Source organism: Rhinolophus hipposideros, assembly GCF_964194185.1.
Source record: "Rhinolophus hipposideros genome assembly, chromosome: 20".
NCBI classification, from domain to species: Eukaryota; Metazoa; Chordata; class Mammalia; order Chiroptera; family Rhinolophidae; genus Rhinolophus; species Rhinolophus hipposideros.
The window spans coordinates 23796720-23818672 of record NC_138066.1 but is presented as its reverse complement, the minus strand read 5'-3'; the positions used below and the strand labels follow the sequence as shown (position 1 = coordinate 23818672).

General features: G+C 34.9%; 1 protein-coding gene across 18 annotated transcripts in view; it reads right to left on the bottom strand.

Moving 5' to 3' along the window:
• Positions 1–21953, bottom strand: part of BCAS3 (BCAS3 microtubule associated cell migration factor) — a 568714-nt gene that overhangs the window by 319165 nt on the left and 227596 nt on the right. For 17 of the 18 annotated variants that reach the window (XM_081029000.1, XM_081029006.1, XM_081029003.1 and 14 more), the window contains one exon: positions 9231–9495. The exons of the other annotated variant lie outside the window; for it this stretch is intronic. In XM_081029000.1, coding sequence (XP_080885126.1) covers positions 9231–9495 — 265 coding nt within the window. The remainder of the gene's footprint in view (positions 1–9230; positions 9496–21953) is intronic. 18 annotated transcript variants of the gene reach the window in all.

Here is a 21953-nt window from a genome sequence, read left to right as displayed (position 1 = left end):
TAACTATAAGCCCTAATAACATCTCAATAGTGGAGTTTAATCACTCTGGTCCCATAAAGTACAGAGGTAAGTCCTTGAATAGCAACATATAGAGAATCAAAGAAAGGAATGTTTAGAACAGGCAGACACCACTTACTTAAATGATTAACTAAAAATTTGCCTCCATGCAACTACCTACATGAATTTACAGGAGCTTGGTATCTGGATGGAGCACTAAAAATGGATATTAATTGACAGAAATATAGTTCAAAAGTCAAATTCTCTAAGAAGACTTTGGGGGGAAAAATCATGGAAAACATAGTAAGAAGGAAGCTGGGTTATTATAAGACCTTATAAGACACCAACATCCACAGTACACCAGGTTCATGCCAGGATTGCCATGAATACAATCACAGGAAAGTTTAGAAAAGATCGCCCTCTAGAGGCGTGTCTCATTAACCATTTAAAAAACAAAACTACTGAAACCTGGAGTCTATGATTTACCAATGTAAAAAAATACAGAAAAAATCAAAATGTTTCATAAGCAGCAAAAAGCAAAACAAGAAATTCCAGATTAGCTTCAATTGCTCACTACCTTATCTGGCATTTATTTTAAGGGAAAACTTTCCAAGAGAAAAAAAGTGGCATATTCCAAACGAAATAAACAAAAATAAAATATTTAAATCGAGTTTAATCCGTTTTTATAGCACTAAATTTTAAGCTATAATTTAGGGGCAATAAAAGAGATTTTAAAGATACTCCACAAGTAATTTTATTTTCTTCAACAACTATGCTATCTGAACTGTCCTCTCAATTTTGCTGTGAACCTAAAACTGCTCTATAAAATAGTCTATTAAAAATTATGCTATCTTTATTTAATAGATGGTTTTTTTCAATTAGTGCTTCTTAAATGAAAGCACCTTGTTTCAGGTCTCTCTTTTCAATCCACTTTCCTGAAGAACTCATCCGCTATAAGAAATAAGAAGTGACATGAAAATATTTTTAAATGTATGATTTTGGTGTACAGTGTGTGTGAAGACTAGCATACTGTTAAAGCAGCATTTTTAAAAGGATGATAAAAGAATTTATAAGAAAACAAATTCACTAGGAAAACTTTTATTAGATTTGAAAACGACCAATTAAAAACAAAACTTCATCTGAGCTAAAACAATAAAGTACATGTAACCAGTAAAACCCAGGTACTAAATTAAGATAGCCTAACAGAAGATTTCTTTCCATTTAACATGCATATACCATTTTATATATATATACATATATATGCATACACACACACACACATACTCTGTGTCATATGAGGCATAAAATTTAAAGCAGAACTACAGTGCACATGATTGATTTTTCTTGGCAAAAATTAAAACACACAAATGGAAACTTCAATCCACAAGTAAACACTGATGTGGAAAGAGAAGTCAAGAAACATCACATTATTATTGATTGTCTTAAGTAGGTGAAACTATATAAGGCTGAAACGTGTGGTTGCTTTGTATTTACAATTGTGATGTGGTCTGTATCAAGAAAACTACTGATCAACAAAAGTAAGTAATTACAATAAACCATCAAATAAAGCCTATAAACAGAGTTTCTGAGTGGTATAATGAATGCATCATTCAGATGCTAAAAAGAAAAGTGATACTACCAGTTATGTAAAAGCACTTTACTAAAACATGGAGGCTTTGAGTCCAAGAAATCAGAGGCCCCCTCTGAAGGCCTCAGAGTCTCATCAACTACTTCCATTTGGAAGAAGCAGAATCTGGAATTCAAATGCCAGAAGCTATGATTCAAAGATGACTCCTCCCTGAGGACCAATAAGTTAATGGGAAAGGAGACACTTCCAGGAACTCTAGAGTATCCAAAATCCCTCTGTTAGCTCAATAGAAATAACAGGAAAAAACAAATTCCTTAAAAGCCCTATCACAGAATCAATGCCTTATTCTGGAATCTAAATTGGAAAACTAATTTGCAAAATAAAGAAATGCAAAGGCTCAAGAATAGGTGGATTAATTTATCAAATAGGTGAATTAATTAATTTATATTTTCTGATGTATGGCTTTAAGTGAGCAAAAACAGATGAAAAAGAAAAAAAATTAAACTACCTTCATTTCTCAGTTTTGTGCTGGTATCGCCCATAATTTCAGAAACAATGTCAGGTCAACTTATCAATACTGAGTCCAAAATACTACAAAAGCCTACATACAATAAGGTCACAATTTTATTTGAGTCCATCATTATTCAGTAAATTATTCATTTATTCTGTTTTCTGGGTAAGAGACACTGTATAAAAAATATGAAAAATGACTCAATCCTATATATGTCCTCAATAATAAACAGTATTAATAATGATACTCATCATAGCAGCTAATCTTCTACTGAGTAGTTGAGATGCGCCAAACACTACTCAAAGTGCTTTGATCCTCACAGTAATTCTCTAAGGTAGGTAATATCATGTCCCCCATTTTAAAGAAAGAAAATTAAGGCACAGGTAGGTTAAGTAATTTGTCTAAGATTACAGAGTTAGGGAGTCATGGAGGATAGATTCCACCCCAGGGAGTCTGACTTTAGGTCCTCCCACTGCTTCCCCAAGTTATACCTTAATAACGGAGAGCATCAAAAATAATAGCTAGAAAGTAGAGAGCAACAAATACTGATAAAGAGCATACAGAAGAAGCAAATACATGAAGTTTGACATGTTAAGAGGGAGAAAGTGCATCTGAGCTGAGCTGAGCTTGAAAGACACTTTCAATGCTTACCTGAAGAAATTAATGGAAAGCAATTCAGGTGTAGGACAAGGTGTTGAAGTTGGAAAGCAAAGGCTTGTAATTAAATTTGCTAGCGGCATAATACCAGTGGGAGACATGGTGTCTTCATTCAGCCAAAGTTTACCTACATGCCCCTAGAAGACCATTTTCCGACCTTTGCTTTTATCCTTAAAGCTCCCTATACCTGCAACCATCCTCATTTCCTATCTCCATGAGAAAACATAAGCAATGTTTTCCCCTCTAATTATTCCCCATTTTTCTGCTCCCCTTTATATCAATGCTCCTTGAAATAGTCAATACTAGCCTCCAACGTCTCTCTTCCCATTCTTACTAAAATCTACTCCTATCAGGCCCTTACAGCTTACGAAAACTGCTCTTATCAAAGTCACCTGTCTTGTTCATTATTAAATTGGATGGTATTATTTCTTTTTCTCAGTCCTTACCTTAATTGACATATCAGCAGAATTAAATACATTAATCACTCTTTTCTCAGAAAAAAAATTTCTTCATTCGGCCTCTAGGATTTCTCACCAGTGGTTTTCCTTCTATGTCACTGGCTACTTCATGTAGGAGGGCCCCAGGGCTCGGTCCCCGGACATCTTCATGTTCTTGTTTTTTAGTACTCACTCCCTCACTAGGTGATCTCATTCAGCTTTTGGCTTTGTCTATGCCTTCCAAACATCTATCCTCAGGCTAGTCCTTTCCATTAAACTCCAGTCTCATAAAACCAACTACCTATTTAACATCACTAGGCTGTCAATGATAGAAAGTAAATGAAACATGTCCCAAATTCCTGATCCTGTCCCTATCCTCAAACCTGCTTTAACCCTGTGTTTCTCATCTCACTTGACAGCAACCCCATCCTTCCAGTTGTGCAAACCAAAAGCCATACTCCTCATTCTGCCTCTTCTCTTCTCTCCTACTTGACATAAAATAGACCAGAAATCGTGATGCCCCTCATCAAAATATATCAAGAATCCAATTACTCCTCAGAATCTCCACTGTAAACAACTCAGTGTAAGTAAGCCCTGTCTTCTCTCACTTGGATTTTTGCAATACTCTCCAAACAGGTATCAGTAGGCTTCAACCCATGTCAACCTACAGACGGGGCATTATTATATATCTCCATTCTGATCCTGCCAAAGCGAGGCTTACCAGGTCACTCTTATTCTTAAAACTCCACAGCTTCTCTATCTCACTCTGATTTCAAGTCAAAGACTGACATGATCAGGCCGCATTTCCTCCCTGACTTCATCTTCTACTCGGTACTTCTACTCACTCCTATGCTTTGGACATATTGGCCTCCCTCCCTTTCCTTGAACACTCCAACCACATTCTCAGCTCAGGGACTCAACACAAGCTGTTCCTTCTGCCTGGAACATGTAACCCAGATACCTGCATGACTTTCTCCCATACTTCCATCAGATCTTTGTTCCAATATCTTCTCAGTAAGGTCTGCAGGAAACATACTAATTTCAAATTGCAATCCTCTCCAGGCATTCCCTATTCCCCTTCCATCCTCCATAGCACATAAATCTATCCATCTATCTATCTATCTACCTACCTACCTACCTACCTACCTACCTACCTATCATCTATCAATTTGTCCTGTTTATTGTTCATATCACTCCACTAGAAGGTCAGCTCTACGGGAACAGGGATGTTTTCTTCTTGTTCACTGCTGTATTCTTAGAGCTCAGAAACAGTGCCTGGACATAGTAAACACTAATAGTTATTGAATAAGTGAATATATTTTATAGATCTTATAAAGAACAGCAATGTTACCATGAATGAAAAGCTCTTCATTCTGACAAGTATGATTTCTATCTAAATTGTTTTATTAGAAAAACTTCTAAAGATGTTTGGAAACTTGGCTCAAAGCCTTAGAGTCTCCATTTTACCAAATACTATACAAGGTACAAAGATACAAATACAGACAGGGAAAGACCCTGTCTTCATGGAAGTCATCCTAATGGAAAGACAGGCATGTCCACTAACAAGTCCCACATTACAATATAACCAACGTGCATTCACAGTATCAATACCACAGCTGACACAAATGACACATCAAGAGATGCTTAGGAAAGGCTTACGAGACAGATGGTATTTTCAGCTAGATCACATGAAGTAGGGTTTTAGAAGGTATTCAAGGGGTAACAATTATTTCAAGCCGAGAAGAGTAGACAAATAGGAAAGACGCAAAGAAATGAATACATGTGGCATAGTCAGGGAAAGGTACAGAAATCTAGGTGCGGTGGGACAAGAAGCTGGAAATAAGGTAGGACCTTCTCTAATATTCTAAAAGTATAGTGAGACTTCAAGCAGAAAAGTGAAAGATCATATTTACGGTTAACAAAGGAAATACTTGTGATTGTTTAAAAAAAAAAAAAAAAAAAGGTTGGGCCATGTCACAGAAACAGATGAGGTAAGAAATGATGATATGGGGTTCTTAATCATTCTGGGGCCAGGGACTGCTTGGACAGCCCAGGAAAGCCTGTAGACTCTCTCTCTGAATAAAGCTAATAGAGCATGAAATAAAAGACATAGAGTTACAAAGGAAGCCAACTATATTGAAGTATAGTTTATCAATATATTTAAAAATTACATTCTGCTATAGTAATATATGTAATAAATATTAAAATCAAGAATATTATTACATAATATATACTTTCAAAGCTATGGCGAACATGAACATTATTTCAAAATGTATTTCAGTGATTCAAAACAGTTCAAGATATATATCTCATATACCATGTGATATGAAAACATCTGCGTTTTTATTGGTGACAATTATCACAACTACTAGGAATGTGACTGCTGTGTGTTGTCTATATTCATAATGAATGGCAACACTTAATTTTGGTTAGAGGATAGTAAACATAAAGATGTTATTTTTTCCTATCCATGCCCATGGGTCTTAAGTTAAGAATCCCTCACATAGTCTAATGTCCAGGCAACAAGATCAGAAATGAAAGAGATATTTAGAGAGAATATATTTCAAATAAATAAACATCCTCTGTTAAGTTAAAAAAAAAAATGGCAAGTAGATAAAATAATCCTAACCTACACTGGACTGACTCCAGAGAGTAAAAAGGAAATATCCCTATATCAACTGTTATTTAACAGTTTCCTTTACTTTGCTAAAAAGAACACAAACAACGGTAATACCACGAAGCATGATTCATTTTCAAGACGAATCCCTCCCTGTTCAAAGTTTACATTGTTTTTGACCAGCATCAAGACTGTTTATCCACACAAACTGTAAATACATCATTTTTAGAACTAACCAACAACAATGCCCATTTTGTTTTGACATGTGAGATACAAAAAGAACATGAAGAAAAATGACCATCACTCTAACTTCGGTGCTTTAAAAATGAGAAAAACTACACAGAGTAATGGGGTGAAATTCCAACATAATAAAATTTTAATATGTGTTATAGGGAGGAAAATGCCATCTGAAATGCCTTGCTTTCAAAAGGGAATAAGTGCAGCAGTAGTGTTGTCTATAATCTCCTCTCTGAGATGTCTTCTGTTTGCTTTATGTAAAAACATGAAGAGTGCTGTGAGAGCAATAAAGCTGAGAGAAAAGAGTATATTTTTACTCAGAAATTCAAGTATTACTGTTCAACTATTTGGTTTTTTTTTTTTTTTTTACACATGACAAATCCTTAACTGATTTGCATTTTGCACACTACAGCAAAAACATACTGAAAGGTATTTTTTCACAGTCATTTAATATCTGTCTTTTCCCTTGGACTAGAAGATACACAGGACAGAGGTAGCAATTTTTGGTGCACATTATGCCCAAAGCCTAGCACAGAATCTGGTATGTATAAAGCTTAATAAGGAAAGAAGAAAAGAGAAGCTCAAAAGAATACTCTCTGAAGCTGTATAAATATAAGGACTGTATTGTAAATCCTTCCTAATTTTTCTAATACATTTCATTCTCTGGTCAACCTAGCTTCCCATATGCACACTGAATCTCTCCCCATAAAGTGTTCGGAAAAATTTAAGTAAAGGAAAATATTCAACACAAAGTTAAAGGTCCTCAAAGAACCTATACTATCACCTAATTATATGACAAAATATTTATACTTACAAATGTAAGTAATTAAGTAAAATTTCTTGCAGATGTCTGAAAATGTGAATATCTAACAGCTTTCTAAACTTTAAAAACAAACATTCTAAATACTTCATTAAATGACTGTTTTCTCCTAATACTGATTCTAAATGATTTTCAAACTTGAAGGTCATGGGTCACTATTCAAGTTCAATATACATGAATAACAACTGCTCTTCTACAAATAATAGGACCAAAGCATAAAATATCATCTAAGGGGAAAACAGAGGGCCAAATTTTTTTTTTGAGTTATACAATTTCTCCCCACAATTTCATTTACCTATATTTTTTCAGTCTATCTTAAAACTTCCTACAGAAAATACTTATCTAGAATTGATTAGGTATTACAAAAGAATATATGTTCAAGCAGAAGCTAAAACAAATAAAGATAGGTATATAGCCAAAAGAATTGCAAAGAAACAAATACTTGCACTCACATGTTCATAGCACTATTTCCAATAGCTAAAAGGTGGAAACGCCAAATGTGTATCAATGGATGAATAAAAAAGTATGGTATATACATACAATGGAATATTATTCAGCCATAAAAAGGAATGAAGTACTGATACATAGTACAATGTGGTTGTAACTCAAAAACATTACACTAAGGGAAAGATGCCAGAAACAAAAAGGTCGTATATTGTATGATTGCAGTTATGTGAAATATCCAGAACAGGAAAATCTACCGAGATGGAAAGCAGGTTGGTGGTTGCTAGGAGCTTGGAGAGAGAGAAGTAAGGAGTAACTGCTTATAGAATATGTGGTTTTCTTCTGGGGTAAAGAAAATGTTTTGGAACTAGGGAGAAGTGGTGATTTCACTGTACTGTGAATATACTAAATGCCACTGAATTGTTAACATTTAAATGGTTGATTTTATATTATATGAATTTCAGATCAACTAAATATTGTTTTCTGTAGTAATAATAATCTCTCTATATAAAATTCCCTATTCTTAAAAACCTAAATTGGTTATCTGTCAAGTAGAATCTGCAGGGCACTAGAAAAAGTGTCATCTAATATAAACAAATATTTTCTGTCAGTCTAGTGAGAATGAAATGGTAAAACCACTCTAGTATTATCTACCAAGGCCAAGATATACATACATTGTAACCTAGCATTTCCACTTCTAAATGAATACACATTTACACCAAGAAACAAATACAGAAATTTTCATTGTATCACTATACATAATAACCCACACTGGAAACTACCAAGATACACATCGATAGTAGTAGAAAGGATAAATAAATAAGCAGAAGTATAATTATACAATGGAATCTTTAGGAGCAATGGAAATAAATGAAGTAAACCTACATAGAACAAGATGGATTAATCTCACAAACATATTTTAAAGAAACTTAATATTCCAAAATATACATGCTCTGTAATTCCATTTATATAAAACTGAACAACAGTATTTAAGGATACTTCCTTAGGAGAAAACTATTTTAAAAAAGAAAATAACTACCATAAAAGTCAAAGTCATGGTTTACTTTTATGGAAAAGGAGCACAAAGGAGGAATTCTGCTAGTGTTTCATTTACTGGCTGGGATGATAGTTACACAACTATTTCCTCTAAGATACATTATTTTTGTTGTTGTTTTTCCTACAATATGTTGGGAGAAATCCCACAGAGATGTATTTTCAAATAAAATGCAAATGCTGCTCTAACATACACATGGTCACATAACTCGTGACCATGATTCTCCAACAATGAATATTTCTTAATGAGCTACAGAGTGTTGATTCTGGTTAAAAATGGAATTTTCTGGAAATGATCTACAGATATGAGTTCAATCTCTAAATTTATGAAAATAGTCTCGAACTTCATATTCCATATACCAGGGTTCATTCATACATTCAAAAAAAAAATGTATACAAGTGGACATTTTGGTCAATAGTTGCTCAAGCAATAGTTTGCCGTAATCAGAAGTGTCTGGACGCTGATGGTAACTACTTTGAGCACCTCTATGTAATTGCAGAAGTCAAAGGTGACTTGTATTTATCTTTTGTTATTGGTATATATTGAGTACTACAATTTTAATACAGTTTTCCTTTCTTAAAATGTGTATACATTTTTTTGGCACCCTCTGTAAATATGCTACCTAGTATCCCGTATATGCTGAAAGAGTTAGGGAGTTAAAGTAGCATGATAAAGATCACCATTACTATAATGATTTCAATTTGTTAAATTATTTAATAAATTAAGACTGTCCAAACTGAGCCTAAGATCTTGTCTCTTTGCCTGAACAGATTAGAAAAAAATGGATTTATTTTATCCCAGATCTCTAAACTTAAGGATAAAGGGAAGGACTGTAGGGTTCACTGGAGAAAGAGAAAATGAAGTTTACCATGCAGAGGTGACCCAGAAGGGCTGCTTGATAGACCTGGAACAGGGCTACAGCGTCCTCCTTGCTTAGATGTTAGTTCTTGTTCAATCTCTTCCAGCCCAGCACTTTTCTGGAAGCGGCTCATACGATTCACGACTCGTGGTGACATATGTGTTCGAACACAAGGTTGGCCACCATAAGGGTTGATTGGGAAAACATGGGAAGTCCCTCGGAGTGTACTGACCACTACCCAGCGACAGTCATGGCTGAAACAGATGTCTTGTACCTAGAAATGAGATATGAGAAAAAAACAGAAATGATGAAAACTATTTGCATTTATCTCAGAGCATTACACATCTATCACCAAATGTGAATAGGGAATGCTTGCCTCATTAGCAAATTTACCGAAAATCAAAGGTCATAAATAAATATATATATTGTACAAAATATATAAATTGTACAGATGAGTTTCATGATGAATATTGATCAAAACTCTGTATCAGGGATTTGATAAGATTTACAGCAGGAAATTCTATCCCCTTGTTGCATAGATTGCCAAGTCAGAAAACAGGACCTACGCAGTTTCACCCTGGAGGGCTATAAGAAAAGATGTGTGAGGTTTATTTCTCTAAATGAATTTGCCTTCTAGAAAGCACAGAATAGTTGAAATAAAAATATACATTATACAGTGTGGGTGAGGTAATTACACCATCATTCACTCAACAAATATTCATTCGGTACCACGCTAATGAGTACTAGGAACAAAATGGCGAATAAGAAATCATTCTTGGGCTGACAGTAGAACATGAGAAAAAGACACAGAAGACATTTGTGAAAATATAATATATAAAAGTGAAATAACTGTCTTATGTATAATATATATGGAATATAATGGAATATAATTCAGCCTTCAGAAAAAAAGCTATCTTGCCATTTGCGACAACATGGAAGGACCTCGAGCATATGATGCTAATAGAGATAAGTCAGAGAAAGACAAGAACTATACGATATCATTTATATGCAGAATCTAAAAAATAAAAAAAAATAAAACCTGTAAAAAAACAGAGTAAAATGATGCTTACTAGGAGGTTGGGGGGATAGGGAGAGATAAGATTGATAGTGTTTAAGGGTATAAACTTGTAACAAGTAATAAATAAGCCATAGAGTTTAAATGCACAATATAATGAAGATAGATAGTAATATTGTACTACTATAATTATGTAATGTAATAGAAATGGCTACAACTGATCGTATTACAATATATAAACGTGTCAAAGTAGCATGCTGTATACTTTAAATTTACACAATGTTATATGCCAAAGTTATTCAATTAAAAAAGTCTAATGACAAAAGAAACAAAAAATGCTCATGTATAATATCTGCAGTGATTGGCAAACATTGCAGATCACAGCGTCTCTATTGCCTGTTGCAACTATTATATTCAACTCTGTTCTAGTGTCAAAGTAGCCACAGAAAATATGTAAATAATGAATGCAGCTCTGTTTTAAAAAACTTTATTTACAAAACAAGTGGTTGACCACAGGCTGGATCTAGGAAAAGTCTGTCCCTAATGTGTATGACACGAGACAGGCACTGAATACAGAAGTTCCAATATTTTCAAATTAGCACATTGACTTTACAATTTTTATCTTGGTATCAGTCTAATGGTGATAACTTGATCAAAATGTCCCCATTTACTTTTATACTTAAAAAGGAGCTACGTAAAATCCAATATTGTTTTAACCATTTTAAGCAAAGCCTCTAAAAGGAAGGCAAGTCACAGATTTTCCCCATTCACCAAATGGTAAACTAAAATAATTTTCTATCACATAAAACATTCGTCAAACAGTGCTCAAAAAAAAAGGATCCAGACAATGTGAAAATACAGTAGAATAAAGATAACGCATTTGTGAGGGGGATTTAACATGAAAAATGTACGTATGTGTGTACACATGTATATGAATATGAATATATTAGCTATCATTATAACAACATGAGCTAAGCAAAATTCCTTAAGCAGTCAGAGAAGCCAACTTTCCAATATATTAGATCATCCAATAAGCCGAAACTCAGATTAAAATCTTGATTAGTAGTCCAGAAATATTCCACAAACAAAAGCTACGGGGCCAGCCTGGTGGCTCAGGCGGTTAGAGCTCCGTGCTCCTAACTCCAAAGGCTGCTGGTTCGATTCCCACGTGGGCCAGTGGGCTCTCAACCACAAGGTTGCCATCCCCTCAAGTCCCCCAGGGGATGGTGGGCTGCGCCCCCTGCGGCTGGCGACGGCAAATGGACCTGGAGCTGAGCTGCGTCCTCCACAACTAAGACTGAAATGGACAACTTGAAGCTGAACGGCACCCTCCACAACTAAGATTGAAAGGACAACAACTTGACTTGGAAAAAAGTCCTGGAAGTACACACTGTTCCCCAATAAAGTCCTGTTCCCCTTCCCCAATAAAATCTTTAAAAAAAAAAAAAAAGCTACAAGGATTTATCAAAGTATAAGTCTCTAAAAAAGCTTGGAACCTTTGAAATAAAAAAGAAATTTTAGTCTTATATCAAGACAAGCTACTTTATTGGTGGACTAATGCTAGACAAAAATGACCAATACATGGATAAACCAAATTTCAACCACATGCTGTCCATTTCAATTACTGTGACAAATGGCACATTAACAATTAAGTAAAGAATCTCCTGATAGCTGACAAATTTAAATCTCAGGAATTCTAGAATTACGAATAAACAGTCATTCCACCAGTGTTTTACCTCTGTACTTTGCCTATGATAATTTTCAACTGAACTGATTTACAGAAAAGCAAGAGAAAGAGAAGGAACAGGACAAAAAATGTGTTAATACCCGAAGCAATAGAAAACAAACACAATACCAAGGGAATTTAATACCATAATATCAACTGCATTAGCACAAGCCAGAATCAAATATATAAAGAAAAACATCTTCAGGCTTATTGAATAATTTATGTTCCATCCACAGTGTTATCTAAAACCTTTTTCCAAAACACTTATAATCAAGAGCACTTCCTGGTCTGCCAATGAAAAGGAGTTTCCTTCTTTCATTTTAAGAATACTTCTGATACGAGGTGGTGCTAACAATCACTATCAAGGCAGGAAGACAGAATTCCACCTAAATGCTTACTTAGAAAACTGCTATTAGAGCACTGGTTCTGCTCTATGACCTTGAAGACACATCAGGATACATAAATGAGCAGAGAAGGGTTGCTAAATATACTAGCTGTCAAGAGACTAGAGAAAGTTTAATCCTTTAAACAACATTACGGAAGATAACAAGTCGTCTACCCACAAAATGCAAAACGATACAACTGTTGGTATTATCCAACCAGTTGGGTGGTTTTTCATGCAGCATTAAAAACAGGAAAGAAGATACATAATAGTAAACTAACAATAAAAAGATATCATCTGTATGATTTTTGGACTTCAATTTTGGAACATTTCTAGTTAAGATTTTCTCACCACAGAACAGGAGAGCTATATGAGAGTTGCACCTCTGATTTAGCACTACAGTACTAAGTATTAGTACCATGTTACAGATCGGTCAATTGTTATAAAAAGAAGTTCAACAAGTGAAGGTACCAAACAAGTACTATCCGAACACTTATTCTCAAATTTAGGAAGTAAACATATTTAGATAATTGTTTTTAAAAAACACTGACTATTCACTCTCCTAAACCCAGGAACTGATCCGATCCAAGCAGATTTGAACAGCGAGGGATACACTGCATGGCCATTTCGATGACAAACTGCTATTAAAGTGAAGCAGAGAATCAATGTGGACATGACACAAGTGCAAGTTTCTTTTAGAACAGGCTTTGGCAAACTTTTTCTGTAAAGGGCCAGATAATAAAATTTTAGGCTTTGAGGGCAAAGCAGCAAAATCAAGTAGGTACTTATAAAACAAAAAGAAAAACAAATTGTGACAAAATTTTTACTGAGCATAATATTTTGTAATATAGGTCTACTAAGGAGAAGAATGGAATCTTATTTTATAGGAGATAGTCTTTTGATTATTTGGAGTTCTGACCTAGTATTATTATCATCAAATAGATTCCAATGCTCATCCATAAAAACCATTCTTAGCTTGTATGATGTCTAAAAACAGACAGAGAGCTACACATAGCTCATGGACCATGGTTGGCTGACCCGGTTTATACCATCATCAGGTGGTAAATATGGATTTGTTGGGGCATAATAGACTTTAAACCAGAAAGAACCTTGGAAATCTAAAGTCAAGGTCAAAAAACATAGTAGGACCCTCAGGTCAATAAATATCAGTCTTACAGTTTACAAAACACTCCATAGTGTAAAGGGAAAACTGTACATAAAGCCTTTCCATAAGGGAAATCCATATAAGATATGAGCTAGGAACATGTCTAAATTCAAAAGTAGGAAGACGCTTTGTTTTGTCTTCAAGATGAATATAGCTATATTCAATTCAATAATAATACATAATTATTGGACAAATTCATTTTAGTTTAAACACACACACACACATCCCACAACCCAGAGACAACTATTTCTTATTATCTTGGAAGACATTCTTCCAAACACCTCTTAATACACAGGTGAATAGGTATGTGTGCATACTCGTATGTTTATATATATATATATATATATATATATATATATATATATATTTATATATATATATATATATATATATATATATATATATATATATATGTATATATATATATATATATATATGTATTTTTATATATCACATAATTACAAATGTAGATACATATACACTTGCATGTACCCACACAGGTATAATTTTATATCAGATAACAATAGTAACCAATTTGAAATGTAAAATAATCTTTAAACTTTAATATTATAAAAGATAGTGAAAACACATATAAAGTTTTTACCTGTCATTATAGGCTTTACCTATAGGTAGATTTACATAGTAAATATATTTATACTTACCAGCTATATGGCCATGAAAAAGTTAGTTAACAACTCTGTGTCTTCTTCTAGTTCTTCATTTGTAAAATGGCAATAATAATACATATCTCATGGGATTTTAGGTTTAATGAATTAACATATAAAACACTTAGAACAGTGCTTAGCACTTAATAACCACTGAACAAAGATATATGCCATTATTATCGTAATTATCATAACATATATCCATACTCTGCCCAAATGTCTGTGTTACTGCTACTGATATAGAGTAAACTAATGTCGTATCTCTGCCAGGTTACTACATTAGGCTCTTAACTGAACTCTTAATTCAAACCACCTACAGGCAACAAAAGACAAAGGAGATAAGTCGTTCTTCAAAATTAAAAACGTTTGTGCATCAAAGTATACTATCAACAAAGTAAAAAGACACTCACAGAAAAATATTTGCAAATAAGAGATCTGATAAAGGTCCACCATCTAGAATATATAAAGAAGTATTTTCAGCTCAACAACATAAAGACAAATAATCCAATTAAAAAATAAGCAAAGGATGCGAACATTTTTCCAAAGAAGATAGATAAATTACCAGTAAGCTCATGAAAAGATGCTCAACGTCATTTGTCATTAGGAAAATGCAAATAAAAGCCACAGTGAGATACCATACTTCGTAATGAAAAGAATAACTATAAACAAAAAGACATAGAATAACAAGGGTCGAAAGGATGTTAAGAAACTGGAACCCTCACACACTGCTGGGGAGAATGTAAATGGTAAAGCCACCTAGAAAATGCCTCTAAAAGTTAGAGATTTACCATACAATCCAATAGTTGCATTCCTAGATACCCAAGAGAACTGAAAACATAATTTTAAACAAAAGCCTGTACATTAATGTTCATAGCAGTATTCCTTAGAGTTCAAAAGTGGAAACAACCCAAATGTCTATCAACTAATGAATGGACAAATTGTGGTATGGCCATACAAGAGAATATTGTTCAGCCATAGAAAAGAATAAAGTTCTCATGCACATGCTATACCATGAGTGAAATTTGGAAACATTATACAAAAATGATAGAAGAGAGAAAAGGCTACATATTGCATGATTCCATCCACATGAAATGTACAGGATAAGCAAATCCATAGAGACAGAAAGTAAATGAGCAATTGCTAAGGGCTGGGGGAGAATAATGAAGAGTGGCTGCTAATGGGTACCAGGTTTCTTTCTGGGGTGATGAAAATGTTCTGGAATAAGATAGTAGTGATCGTCGTACAACTGTAAATACACTAAAAACCACTACATTGTACACTTCAAAAGGGTGAAATTTATATATGTGTATTATGTCTCGATAAAGCTGTTATTTAAAAAAATGAAAGGACTAACTAGCTAGTTTGCTGAAAGGGAAGTTGTACAGCTTCGTTTATAGTTTGTGGTTTCATTTAACTGCCCCTTAGTTCTTAGGGATGTCTCTTATCCTACGCTCACAGGAAGATAAGCAGTGGCTAGGAAACCTTCACTAGCATTTTATCTGTGCCCATCTTGGCGCACTTCACATCCGGGTTTGGGTTAAACAAGTGACTTCAATACAGTAAGGGTAAAAGGTATAACCAGATGTTCTTATTAAGTTTCCCTTCACTCAGCATAAAAATGGGACATAAAAAGAGAAAAAAAACAAGCAATGAGTGTAGTCAGAGATTCCTCATTAGGACATTATCATCAATTTAGAGCTTTGAAAGCACTATTTTTCACTTTTATTTAAATTTAAATGTCAAAATTCTTTACTAATGAGATTCAAATAAAAAAATATGTAGTGCATAAATGTTTTGCAAATATATATTAGGTTATGTAATTTATTGTTCTTTAACTGGTTCCTGTATCATTTGGCGTATTTTTAACACTGGACACTTTTTTCTTACTGTAATGATGTAAAATTTGGGTATGGGAGACCAATTAATCCCCTAGAAATCTAACATATTTGTCCCTTAAAACATGTTATAGTGGGCTGGGTGTCTCAGATGGTTGGATCGCCAGCCTCCTAACTCCAAGGTTGCCGGTTTGATTCCCAGATGGGCCAGTAAACTGCACCCTCTACAGCTAAGATTGTGAACAACAGCTCTCCCTGGCAACCAAATGCCTCAGACCAGGGAGCGAAAGGCTCATAATACCAGCATGGGCCAGGGAGCTGTGTCCTACACAACTAGACTGAGAAACGACGGGTTTGAACTGGAGTAAGGGAAGAGGTAGGCAGAACAAGGGGTAAAAAAACATACTATAGCTACATTGCACTTATCCTAATTTATAAAAAACATTTTTGGTAATCTGAATTATCTATTTTTAAATATTTCATTGATTTCATCAATTATGTCCAAAATGTTATCAAAACAAAACAAAAAAAAACCCAAATGTATACTGTATGTTTAATTCACAAAACAGGTTGAATTCAAATTACATATAAAACAAGAGTATTTGAACTCTAGAATTAAGTGTTATTACACATAAGCATCTAAGATGTAGAAATCAGCATCTTACAAGGCTCTAAATTTATGTCACAAATTCACCCCAAATCCAATTAACTAACAGCAGTGATAAAAATGTAGGGATAGTTTACTATCCTAAAATCTAAAACACAGATTCTCAAACTTTAATGTGATAAGCATCTCGATTATTTGTAAGAAGTGCAGATTCTTTGGTCCCACATTCAGAATTATGATTCAGGTTTTAGGGAATGGGAGAGACATGACCAAGAAATCTGCAGTTTTAAAACACTCAGATAATGATACTGCTACTGACCTAACATCTGTAAAATGAAGCTGGAAAATATAATAAAGTAACCTGACGTGGCAGTCCCCTTAAATCCATACCAACCTGCAGAAATTATGTAGATACTTTTTTAAAGAATGAAGTAACTCCTGAAACTAATATAATATTAAAAGTCAACTGCAATTGAAAAAAAGTTTTTTAAATGAAGTAATGGCAATGATTGCCTAGGGTATGAGTGGGGCAGAGGATCTGACTGAAAAGGGGAGAAGGAAACTTTCTGGGATGATGAGAATGTTCTAGATCTTGACTGTAGCGATGGTTATATGGAAGGAACTAGTGAATGTCAAATCAAACACCCATCTCCAACCTTAACTCCCTCACCTGACACTACCACAGATTCTGCTTACATGCTTGTACAGCCTCTCTTACAGCAAGTGTTGACAAAGTTATAATCAGTCAGACCGAAGCAGGACGCTACCACAGAATTCTGGGAAAGTATCCACTTCCCTGACAAAAGGAATTAACATCATTGATGCTGCCATTTCTCCCCATCTTATAGCCTTGAGTTCAGAAATGATGCCCAGAGCAGTGGCAATTAGAAAACAATCAGGAGGGAAAGAACAAAAAAGTCACAGACATTGTTGAGCAACTGTACTCAAACCAGCAGCATCCTTTTTATGATATGAACCCTGGAAAAATAAACCCTGATTTCACAGCATTGTTAAATGTGATTTTGTTCCTGTAGCCAAATACATGCCTAATAATTCAAAAACCCATTCCTTTTCAAAGTCTCTTTAAAAAAAGAAGAAAAAAGAAAGAAAGAAAAACAAAAGCAGAGAGAACTTGAATAAAAAGTCTCAAATCCAAGGGTCCTATACTTTCAGAAGCCTGTAAGAATGACAATCAAAACCATAAATGGAGGGCCGGCCTGGTGGCTCAGGCGGTTAGAGCTCCATGCTCTTAACTCCGAAGGCTGCCGGTTCGATTCCCACATGGGCCAGTGGGCTCTCAACAAAAAAAAAAAAAAAAAAAAAAAAAAAAAAAAACCATAAATGGAAGTCCCATGTCACAGCATTATTTATAACAGCCAAGATATGGGAGCAATCTAAGTGTCTATTGATAGAACAGATAAAGATAGCATACATATATACAATAGAATATTACTCAGCCATCAAAAAGAATGAAACCTTGCCATTTGTGACAACATGGATGGACCTATGGGGTATTATGCTAACTGAAATAAGTCAGATTTAGAAAGACAAATACCATATGATTTCACTTATATGTGGAATCTAAAAACAAAATAAATGAACAAACAAAACAAACTCATAAATACAGAGAACAAACTGATGGTTGCCAGATGGGAGAGGGGTTGGGAAGATGGGTAAAAAGGGGGAAGGGATTAAGACATACAAATTGGCAGTTATAAAAAGTCATGGGGATATAAAGTACAACATAGGGAATATAATCAATAATATTGTAATAACTATGTATGTTATCAGATGGGTACTATACTTATTGAGGTGATCCCTTTGTAAGTTATATAAATGTCTAATCACTACGTTGTACACCTGAAACTAATATAATATCGTATGTCAAAGATAATTGAAAAATAAAAAAACATTTTTTTAAACTAGTCAAGATCCAAGCCATCAGATGAAGTTCTTTAATGAAAATTTTCAGGAAAATACAGAAAAAGAAGCTACTTGCACAAGAAATAATATACAAGTTCTAGAGGCATTCTCAACACAATACTTCAATCATTTTTTTTCCTTCAAAATTAATAAACACATTTTCATGAAAAATGCTGTGACTCTAAAAAAATATGGTAACTCTATTGCAACAACGTTAATGACAATAAAAGTTTGCTTGGGAATAAGTTACTTAGACTGGAAACGATAAAGACCAATGATCTACCCATACCCTCTATCCCATCTGCTTACTCCCTACACAAATCAATTCTTCATACTTATTTATTTATTCAAAAAATATTTATGGAAGGCCTTTTATATGTTTTACACTCTTCTAGGTGTCAGAAATTCAAAAAATGAAAACTATGTTCACATTCATAATATGTTTATAATGGTGCAAAACTGTAGATAATGCAGGTGAATGTTATGCAAACTGTAAGAGTCAGGTCTACTTATAAAAGGGTAACTTGAGGAAACTGTTCAGTATCTTGATTGTGGTGGTAGATACACAAACCTACATGAGTATACTGTGATTAAACTGTATGGCCCTACACACACACACACACACACACACACACACACACACACACACGTACAAGTAAATCTAGTAAAATCTAAAAAAGATCAGTGGGTTGTACCAATGTTACTATCTTGGTTGTGACATACTCTAGTTTGGTAAAATGTTACCATTGGGATAAACTGGGTAAAGTGTAGACGGGATCTCTTAGTACTATTTCTTCTAAGTACATATGAATCTATAATTACTTCAATAAAAACCTGAACTGAAGAAACGTGAATGTGATGGCTTGCAAACACAGACCCAGCAGTGCTAATGTAGCTGGCTCCTGCTGCAGCCTGAACGTCAGTGGAACCGACGATGAGGGGTGGCCCAAAATTCCAAGGACTGAAGGGTGAAACTTGGCTGGTAGTATTGGGAAAGGGGACAGAGAGAAAGGGGATGTTGTTGTTTTGCCTGGAAACTCATTGGACATTGGCAACAGTACCACTGCCCATGAAGAAATAAGTGGTACCAGCACTGGACCCGACACATGGCCAAGTGAGAAAAAAAGGCCAACGCTCTTGTCTGTCTCCACGGTATCTTCAGCCTAGCCTCCCCTGCCACCAAGAGAAGAGACACTGTGACCACCTGGCAGTTGTCATTGGAACAACTGGCATGCGCACGTTACACACATTAGTCCACGTCTTCATAGGAGGAAAAATACCCTCATACACCCAGTATGAGGTGTAAGCAAAGTTCACGGTAGGGAAGAGAAGCTAAAGTGATGTTGTCCGTGCACTATTATGATAGCTCGTGTTGATGAATATATAATTGGTATTAATGACTTAACTGATTGTACTTGCATGCTTGTATCAGAGGGTATTCTCTGCCCTGCAGACTGTGGGACAAGTACACAACTGACCACTAACGAGGCTTCCAGTTCCTTCCCATGTTGCACAATAGAAACAACATAACCCCAGTAGTAAAAAGTTAAGGTGAAGAATTAATGGCTGCTGAAGTACTCAGAGGTGTTAGCCCAGTACAACACCGCCATCTGCCTGATCCAACAACCAAGTACACTCCCTTTTGACAGGGCAGCTACTGACTGGCTACCAAGTTCTTGCAACTAAACAACTGACCCATGGAGGTTTTGTGATTTTCCAGACGCACACTGGGATGTATCAACACAAATTCAATGATAAACATGGTGGGAAGCCCCAACAGGGCCTGCTAGTCAAGTGGAAATGGTATGTTCCAGAATATGTTCCAGCCCGGCCCTAGCAGCATCTTGTTTTTACAGGTACTTATCACCTAGCTCCACTGCCTGAAGTAATGCCACTGGCTCAATAGCACCTGATTTCACAGAGCTGCCTTTAAATGCCTCATTCACTGATGGCTTGGATCCGATAGAAGGTGATGGATGGTATCCACTACCCAGCAGCAGCTGTAAAATCCCAACAAAAACTCTGGAGGGACAAATGTAAGAACCAATAAATATGGTAGGATAATGGAAAGCTGTAACCTCTGATTTAATTGAGAGGTTGCTGTAACTGTGGTCGAACCATGCCCATATGTTTACATATTGTCTATGGATGTACTTGTGCTACAATGAATTTTATATTATAAGGATTACATCTCAATAAAGCTAATATCTTGGGGGGGGGGAACTGACAAAAATCAGGATCATAGAGTAATGCACCTAATTGCCATGTTTAGCAAATAAAAATACAGAAAGTCCAGTAGAATTAGAATTCCAGTGTAAGTAGGCAGTATGTGGGACACACTCATACTAAATTTTTTTTATCTTAACTGACAACCAAATACTATCAAGTAATAATGTTAAATACCTAGATTCTTTTCTCCTTGAGAATTAAACATGTTAATCATATCATTTTGCAGCACCGCTCTGATAAAGTAAAAGTAACACTTACTTGATGTGCAGATGTTTCAAAACCAAGTTTATCATTTATCAAAATTAGCATGCCAAGTACAAACTGACTTGTGTCCGCTTGAGTAAGACATCACGGAAGTGTATTAACAAAATACTGTAAGGTTTTACAACATATGACTTTACAGTTGGAAACTAGGAATATTTTTCTAACTACATATGTGCTATATGAGGAAAATTACTGTCAGATGCAGAGGATATCCCAAGTCATAGATCACAAAACAACTTAATCCAACATAATTAGATCCACATATTTGATTTTTTTTCCCCCTTGCCTGATTAAAGTATCCTCAGAGTTCTTGGAAGAATCCAGAATGACATGATTTTTGAAGTACTCAAAGCCTGATAGACAGATCACATGCCATATAGATTTTATCATCAGTGTTGAATTCTCTATGTCATTCAAAATGATTTTCAATAGAAGCTTATAAAATTAATTTTATGGTCATTCACTGAGTTTCCTTAGATCTTGATATTTGGTGTTCAGAAATTCCCAAGCTCCTAAGTTACAAGGTAACAGAACAAAGTAATTTTAATAATTTCTATTTGGTTTTCCTATCTGTGAAATAGGAACAGCATTGACAGTATCAAACATTTGTACCTATAAACATTTATCCATGTGCAGGGCACTGTTCTAAGGATGAGAGATATGAAGAAGCTTAAGCATGATCTCTATTTCCAGGTTGGATGTGTAGATAAAATAAAATGAAAAAGAATGTTAATGCAAAAGAGGTGTCAAAAATAGGTGTAAGTAAAAAAAAAAATCAGTCTAAGTGCTTAAAATATTCTAATTCTCTGATTATAGCTGAGGTAGAGCATACCAGTGACTAGTGAGGATAGAACAGGGATTATAAAACTAGAGTTAAGAAGGAAACTCAGAGTATATACGCGCCAAGCAACATAAGGAAAT